The sequence below is a fragment of the Cajanus cajan genome, chromosome 9, assembly GCF_000230855.2.
Source record: "Cajanus cajan strain Asha chromosome 9, NIPB_CcT2T_4, whole genome shotgun sequence".
Lineage (NCBI taxonomy): Eukaryota > Viridiplantae > Streptophyta > Magnoliopsida > Fabales > Fabaceae > Cajanus > Cajanus cajan.
In genome coordinates this window covers 4,035,668-4,045,246 of record NC_138525.1, presented here as the reverse complement: position 1 = coordinate 4,045,246, position 9,579 = coordinate 4,035,668, and the positions used below count along the sequence as shown (strand labels likewise).

General features: G+C 26.9%; 1 protein-coding gene across 1 annotated transcript; it reads left to right on the top strand.

Moving 5' to 3' along the window:
• Positions 1-2,386: 2,386 nt before the first annotated feature.
• On the top strand, positions 2,387-5,089 carry LOC109789262 (early nodulin-like protein 18). The gene is made up of 2 exons (XM_020348176.3): positions 2,387-2,751; positions 4,388-5,089. Exons 1-2 carry the CDS (start codon positions 2,556-2,558, stop codon positions 4,882-4,884), a joined length of 693 nt encoding a protein of 230 aa, XP_020203765.1. The 5' UTR covers positions 2,387-2,555; the 3' UTR covers positions 4,885-5,089.
• Positions 5,090-9,579: the final 4,490 nt, after the last annotated feature.

The following is a 9,579-nucleotide window of genomic DNA, read 5'->3' as shown; positions in this document are numbered from 1 at the left end:
TATAATTTAAAAAACTTAACTTCCACTTTTTTTATCCCGATGTAATTTTCTTTCCTTTACTTATTTCTTTGATTTATTTTTTCCTTTATTTGTTACATAAAATATTTATTTTAGTCTTTTATTTTTTATATTTTAATTGATTTGATCTTTCTAAATTAAGATTATTTTCAATTTTGTAACATAATTTTAAATTGATTTAACACATAAAATTTGTAACATTAGATTTATTTACATGAAAAAAATAAAATTGAATTGATTTTAAATCTAAAAAGACTATAAATATAGTGAATACTTTTACAAATAACTAGAAAATAATATAAAATTATATATTTTTTTAAATTTCAATTTCTTTTAAGATTTACTTTTACACAATTTTTACCATATTTATTGTTATTGCCACTTTTTTATTTGAACTATATTTTTATTCAATAGTTTTTGTATGATTGAATCTAACAAAATGAGATTTAAGTCTTAAGTCAATAAAAAAATGATTTGAAATCGTGTCTTAAAAACAAAAATAATCATTATTAATGAATTAAACCAACTCAAAATTAAAAAAATAAGAGATCAAAGTAAACATTTAAAAAATAAATAACTAAAATAAATTTTAAAAATAAGATAAAGGACCAGAAATATAATTTAACCTTTATCTTATATTTCTCTTCAACTAAATAAATTTTATTTATGTTCTTTTCACTTTTTTCACACACTTCCTTTCTGTTTATATACTTTTTACTAAATAAAGTCCTAAAGTTAGGGTTAACCATTTCAAAAGATAATGAATATTTAGTTTATTTATTTTTAAAAAAGTCTCTATAAAGCTCTTATTTTTAATAAAACAAGGTTTTTTTTTCTGTGTTTATTTAAATTTTTTTAAAAAAAATAAGTAATTTTTTTGTTATTTTTTTAGATGTAACTCTTGTTTATTTCTTAAAAGAATTGTTTTTTCTTTCTAAAATAACTTGTTTAGAAACATTTATTTTTAAGTTTAAACAAACAGATGCATTATTATTGGTTAAAAAGTATAATTGTTTACTTAGAAAACTGTATTAAATAATTTTCTATTTTTATACCACATATGCTGTCTTTTTTAAATAATTTTTTTATCGGTTATGTTTTTTTCAAAACAATTTATTTTTTTATTCAAATAATAGAAATAAAAAAAAAAGAAAAAAAAGCATAACATCCATTAGGGTTTTGGACATCACTTTCAGGACCAACTAATCTCTACTTGCTAAATGCAAAGTCAAACCAAAGTAGTTGCATCGTTTTATTGCCATATTGAAATAATTGTGTACAATTCCAACATTGCACACTAAAGAACAAAGATACAACTAATGCTGTGTTGTTAAAGGAGTGACATTTTATACTAGAGGATATAAATTCATGTCATTTTCATCGTAACCAACAAATATATATATATGAAGAGTGGCCAAACTCGTATCATTTCGTTACATAAAATCGCCATAATTATTTAGTTTCCACAATTTAATTAGTTTAAACCATAGTGTTACTGGTACAAATCTCAAGAAATATGAGGAAAATTTCAACAATGTTCACTGTTGCTATAAAGATAAGTTAAAACTGGTTGACTTGTGGAATGACTCATTCTAATTCTAACTCTAACTAAAAGTAAGTCATCATGAAGAAAATAAAAGTTGAATAAGAATAATTATGTTATATAAAAAAATATAATGTTACTTGTTAGTTTGAATATTTTAATAAATTAAACAGAGACTTTTTTTAACCATTAATTTACTGGAGTAAACAAAATGAGCTAGTTTCTTCAATATACCCCCAATTGATTTGGAGTTTGGTTAAAAATTAAAGTTGGATTAGGAGTTTTTCCTTTATTAATTCCTTGATATTCTAAAATCATCACTTATTATAATTTATATCCAAATTTATTTAAAAATGAATGAGACATATACCTGACATGTCACCGACCCACCCCACCGCTTTAGCTTACTCCACGTGTCCACAATCACATGGCTATTTTTGTTGGGATTCTCTTACAACTGAGTGATGATGAAACCCAAACTACGATATTAATGAGATTTTCCTCAAAGAACTTATGAAACTTGAAAGCTGGATTTCCTTCTGGCTTTTACCCCACACACAATGTGTTCCTTTCTTTTCTGCATGTATGGATTATTTTTCAATTTCTTTTCAGAAATTTATAACACTTCATATTGGTGTTAGATTATAAATCAATCAGAATTTGAAATAGTTTAATACAGTACTTTATTGATGGTATAAAAATTCTATAAACAAATTATTTATTCACAATAAAGTAAATTAAATAATTTAAAAAAGAAAATATAAAGAAGACAATTATAGTTGTCTGACACAAATTATTGAGAGCAACATGGAGCAGTGAGTATTTTAGTAATTCAGTGGAAAGGCTGGGGCTTCATAATCACTCTATAGCTGGCAGCACAAGAATCCCACATTCTCATTCCCTTAACTTAGCCAGTGCCACTCATAAAAAGCCAGTTTTTCTGTGCTTCCTAAATCCTACTACTCCTACTACACCTTCACAAATCCCAAGAAGAATGAAACAGGGAAGAACCTCTTCTGGCCCCATCTTCTCATGTCTTCTTCTTTTCTTCTGTCTCTCAGGATCTGCTCAGGCTTACAAGAATTACACAGTGGGAGACTCTTTAGGCTGGTTTGACAACACTGAGAAATCCAGTGTCAATTACCAGAAGTGGGCTGACAGTAAAGAATTCAGTTTGGGAGATTTCCTCGGTAAGTCTTTCAATCATAATACTTCATGTTTTCTATTCACAATCCTTGTTTGTGTAGTAGTAGTTAAGTAGACCTTTGGAATTTTTTTATAATAATTATATTATTAACATAAAATATTCACATATCATTTTTAGTGAGATTTTCTCTAAAACCATTTTTTTCTATTCATGGTCCTCACAAGAAAATGAGTTCAATACTACTCAGATCAACTTTTCAAAAGACTAGAGCATGAGGAATTTGATTGTTAATCTTGGATCTTTTGTGGATATATGTCCAAGACCCATATGTGTCTCTAGTTTTTATACAATTTCTTAAGACATGAATGTTCTAGTTTCAATTCTTTGATCTGATTTCCGATTGTTTTTAACTAAAGATTGAACCCTTCTGTGATACCTAATCATATTTAGAAAAATACTGGATAGGAAAGACAGATCATATTACAGCACATCATCCTGTAGTTTTTGTAGTATGTGTTTTTTAACTTTGCTTTATAAACAATCAAAGTATCTACTTTCTCTTCACAAATTCTCTAACCCTCGCCGCTGTATGATGGAGGATGAACAAAGCTATACAATTTAATTACTAATATTATTATTCTGGAATGTGTTGTAGCATTAGAATATATCAGAGAGAGGCACAAATTACATTGCCTTTGATTGTACTGATTTAATTACTAATATTTTTATTCTGGAATGTGTTGTAACATTAGAATATATCAGAGAGAGGCACAAATTACATTGCCTTTGATTGTACTGTTGGTCACAATCGCCTGTGTTTGTGTGTTGTTTCCGTTGGAGTCATGTATGCTATTTTTTTTGATTACGCTGTGCCAAATATTAATGTCAGAAAAACTAGACTTAAATTGGAATACTACACTTGTTGTATCTTTTTGGACTCTGCCACGATCCGCAATGTTAGTCTCAACTCAAGTATTCACTCTTCCATTTGGCAAAACAGATCATGAAAATATTACTGTTATCACTTGTCACTTTTTAGGTAAATGGGGAAAAGAGGAAAATAAAAATCTGATACCCAAAATGACTAGTTGACAACAACTGCTAGTACTTTTGTTATTCTTTTCTTTTGGTACAAACATTCTCTTTTGATACTCTCTCATTGAGTGGCCACTCAATTCTACTTGTTTAAGTTTTCTTTTATGTAAAAATTGTAATAATAATATTCTGAGACTTAAAGCTAATAAACAAATTGAAGCTAACCAGAACCGTTACTCTTATAATTGGCTATGATTAAACTATTATTTAATAGAGCCATACCTGTTGCAAAACATATTATATTAAGATAAAGAAACATTGAATTGGGCAGAAAAGTAGGTCATTATTTGAACAGCAGACCATGCCAATACTTCACAGTTGCCCTATTAAATATTCTATTCATAGTCCTACTCAATCCTTTGAAAGTAGAGTTGTTGGCTGTTTGGTTTGAATATTTATGGTATTCTATTAATTTTATGATAATTATCTTAAAAACTATACTAATAGTGATTTTTTTATTTTATTTTACGTTGCTGATAGATGACTATTAAATCTTACAACTTTTCCTATCATGGTCCATTATGATATCAAATGATCTCACCAAACAACTTATAACTTTTGATTTGTGGGTATTATTGTTGCAGTTTTCAACACTGATACTAACCACTCTGTGGTTCAGACATACAATGTCACCACATACAAACTATGTGACTACGATGATGCACAAGACAAGGACACAACACAATGGTCAGCATCTGATCCATCCAACACCCAGACACACCCTGTGACAGTGGCTGTTCCTTTGGTGAAGGAAGGGATGACGTACTTCTTTTCAGGTGACTATGATGGTGACCAATGCAAGAGTGGACAACACTTCAAAATTAATGTGACACATGGACAAGGGTTGCCCAAGAGTCTCAGAACTTCACCAGAAGATGCACCTTCTCCTGCTAGCCCTGTTGCTGGAGACGATGATTCAGCACCAGACACCATTGTCCCCTCCAATTTCAGCCACCCCAAGGAAGAAAGTGATGATGAAGATGACAAAGCTAGTGACAACAAACAACATTCTAGTTCTGTTTCAGTCTCAATGTGTGCACAACTTTACATTGTCTTGTTAGGGATACTTTTCTTGTTTTAATTAAGGAGATGAGATTTATTTTGTATTTTTTTTAACTATAGATGCCTATTATTTTATCTATTTTTTTCATTGGGTGTGAGTGAGAGTGGGGGATTTTGAGATATTGAATTGTGAGCTAGGATATTAGATATACCATATATTATTATTGTAAACTAAAATAATGTAATGATTACACATCCTTTTATATGAGTTGCTATTTAGATCATATATACATTGCTTCATTTGCTTGCCCCTTTTTTTAATCTCGAGTTTTTTTCCCTGCTATTATTCTATTGTTGCTGGCAATTTCAAGAGTGATTGAGATTAATAAAAACAAATGCATGGTGGCTAAGAAAAGGATAATTATTGAGATTAATTAGATAAATGAGGCACCCTATGTCTCCATATAATTAGTGGGTATATAATTATCAAAAAGGAATTATACCAGATAATAGTATGAATATTAAGGAGAAGAATCTACAACTCCTCGTGATCACTGAAGGCTTCTCGTATCATTAATGGACCCCTTTTATGGGCCTACATATGGGCTGGGCCCATTAAGGTTAGTATAAATAAGTGTGACTAGTGACAAAGAGAGGTACGCTTTCATAATTACCAATATTGATTAGCACTGATATCTCTGAGACCGAGGACTGACTTAAGCATTGGAGTACCTTTTGCAGGTACCCCTCTCTTCCCCTAGGATACTTCATGAAAGACAAAGACCCAACAGGAGTAGCAAAATTACCGGAGTACCCTCGTACAGGTACAGGAATAATAAAGATTAAATAAGAAATGAATATGATTATTTAGATATTAGATTTTAGAGTTATGCTACACAAAAGTTATTGAATTGTGTTCCGAATTATTAAAATAATAATATTTTTAAATAAATTTATTATAAAATAATTATTTAATTTAATATTATATAATTTAAATTATTATTTTATTTGTTCGAAAAGAATCTCAGCATACAAGTCGGAGGGTTATTCGAATTGTGTTCCGAATTATTAAAATAATAATATTTTTTAATAAATTTATTATAAAATAATTATTTAATTTAATATTATATAATTTAAATTATTATTTTATTTGTTCAAAAAGAATCTCAGCATACAAGTCGGAGGGTGAATCATTTTCCTAGATTTTATATGTAACTATTGAGTTTTTTTTATAATATTAATTAAAAATAAAATAATTTAAAAATATGAAAATGAAAATTAAGTCTCGCTATTATAATAGTTAGTGAAGTCAATAAATTTTGTATTTTTATATTTTTATTTAATAAAAAATTTAAAAATTATCAATATTTAATAAATCAATTGGTATTATATTTTATCTTCAAATTTAAATGTTTTGAGTTAAAGTTTTATATTTATAAAATTGATTATTTTTTTATTTTTTATTATTTAAAAATTTAAGGATAAAATTGTTTATAAAATGTGTATACAAAATAAGACAATCTCTTTTTATTATATGATAGAATAATAAAAAATGAGATTGTGCGAGTACTTGGTTTAAAAATAAATAAAATAAAAATAATAGATTAAATAATAATAAGTTGCTAGTATTTTTACATGTATAGTACACAAGTTAAATATTTGTTATATGTAATTAAAATCTATAATAAATTATATATACAAATAAATATTAAGTTTAAATATATAAAATATTTAAAAATGTGTATAAATAAGTATATTTAGATATATAAATTATATTTTAAATTTTTTTATAAATAGTTTATGTTGTAGAATAATATTAATTTTATTTATTAATAATTTATTTTAGAAATATGTAAGATAGATATTCGTATTTAATATGTAAAATTGATTATTTTGGGTCTATGAACGTGATCTACAATAATATTATGATAATTAATAATTAATTTACACGTAATATATGTTAATTAAATATTATTTTAACATGTAAATAGTAATTACAATAAGTTATTTACAGAATGTAAGTAATTCGTGGTAATTATAATAAATTAAGATAAAAATATGTAGATTAAAGTCATTGTATATATTTTTAAAAACTTAATGATCATACATTATTAATATAAGAAAATTTATATAATTAATTAATAAAATATTATTATTATATAATTTTTAAGATAATTATTATAAAAATATTTTGTAATCGAATGTTATACTAACCGTGCATAACTGGGTATGTTTGGTTTTTTATTAGTGCTGCCAAAGAACTGTACTAACTAATATTATCGGAATTCAAAAACATAAAATTAAAATAATAATAATAATAATATTGTCGGTTACCTACCTGTATTCAGCCATCATTAATATAGTTCGTTCATTTCTTAAGGTCCAATTTTAGATAAATATCATTCTTTTTTGCAACTTTTTTTTTTGTTGCATACAATTTTTTATTTATTATTTTAAAATTTTGAATTGATATTAATTATATTTTTTAATTTAACCTAATTTTTAATTATCTGTCACATTTATCATAAAATTAAAGAAATATAAATAATGAATAATAAATAGTAAAAAAGTAATTTATACGATGAATAAAAAATACATTAAAAGTAAAAAAGATTTTTAAAAATGAGAAAATAATTAATTTTTTGATTCTCGTACCATGACCTTAAAATTAAACACTATATTATATTAATTTTTTCCAAAATTTATTCAACTCATCCAAAATTAATTTTAATTTATAAACAATTAATTTAATCTTTCTTTCAAATATTTTTTTATAAACTAAATAAGACTATTATAAACAATAAAACTCTTTATAAATATTTAATACAACTACAAACTTAAAAAAATATATATATATATTTGAGTTAAATCAACATCGTACAGGTGATTCACATGCTCCATGACATATGTTATGCTTATATTATATTATATGTTTTAGTTGCTTGTTCGTGAATTTATTTAAATTATTTATTATTTTCTTTTTAATAAGGTACCAAACCTAAATAATGAAATTATACAACTCTAATGATTAGCATCATTAATGTTCTAGCGTGTATAAATATCATGCTTTTTTTTTTCCTTTTTAAGTACACGGATGACCAAAATTACTTTTAAGTGAGATTTTTTTTATTATAATAAATGAGAATTGTAAATTTAGTTTGTATATTAATATATAAATGACTAAATTAAAAGCTAATTTCAGACATATCCACATAATATAAGAGTTGTGGTTGTAAACAAATAGTGATAAGTTACATTTACTGGCTGTAAAACTTTTAGTCAGTAAAGTGGTTCTAAGTTTTTCAAACCAAATGCATGGGACCTGTTTAAGGTTATACGTGACCTTGTGTAACATGCACACAAGAGTTTTGATACCAACTTCAAAGCTTGGAGGTTGTTGCATAAACATTTTCTCACGAGGACTACCATTTAAAAAGGTATTGTTAATATCAAGTTGTTAGATAAATCAATTACATGTTAGAGCCAAAGTAACAGTAACTCTAATGTCACATTTAATGATAGGATAAAAGGTTTTTGTATAGTCACTTTCTGGTTCTTTATGAATGCCCTTGGTTACAAGCTTGACTTTATATTTATTGGCAAAAGGAGCATGGTAATGAGTTAAGGAAACATGAGAGGGTAATCTATGTGATTTTCCAAGACAATATGTTGAACAAAAATCTAACTCACCTTAAAAAGATTTCACGCTATCTGACATTTTACAAAACATATTTTAGGATGAAATTTAAAAGAAAACATTGTTATCTTTAGCAAATTAGCTTACACTAACAAGATTTTTGGTGATATGAGGAACATGAAAGAGATTATGGAAAACAAGTGGATCATTAGGATTAAGATTAAAGGGAAACCAAGTTGAACTTGAAGAGGAGATAGTGAGGCCCTATTCATTATCAGCCATAAGCTAACAAGGTGCTTCATATTGAACAGGTTGTTGTATGTTGAATTGGTCGGGATTCACATGATGTAACGCTATTTGGCTATGATTGGGAAATCTAATTGAGTTGTACTGGTTCCTGCCATGACTGTTTCCAAACGGTTGAGTGTTACCATTATTATTCATAAATTGTTGATGACTTCCCAATTTGTTATCAAAATGTTGAAAATTGTTCAGCTTAGAGTTGAGGTTAAAGTCTAATTAAATGAAACATAACTTGGGTTGAATTGATGATAAAAAAATAGAGGCATTATGTCCAAATTTGTTACACACTTGACACTGAATGGAACTTCAATTGTTGTGGCCATGATCATGACAACGACCCTCTACCATTTCTCCCTTGTTGATAGTTAGGGTTCGCAAAGTATAACTACAACCTGTTTGCGATATTTGCTTACAATTTCAATTCTTCATTTGCATAATTATTCTTCTCGATATACTAAGATAGATGACTAACAATATTGCTTCCATTATTGACATTATTTTGACAATAATGATCAAAACGAACTTCCTAAGCTAAGAGCAATGCCTCAAGTTCATCTAGGTCATATGGATCGAATTGACTTGTAACCAAATTAATCAAGGAATCGTACTCCTTTGTTAAACCTTTAACAATGACATCAAGTTGTTCATAAATGGAGACACGATCACTAATGAAGCATTGACAAATGCTTTGATGCAAAGAACATACTAAAAAATTGTAAGATCCTCCTTCTTTGTGCTCCGTAATTCAATGCAAAGCATTCTCAAACATGCACATGTGTGTGTGTTGAAGTGACTGTGCAACTTGTACCAAATTTTCTGGGAATGAATACAATC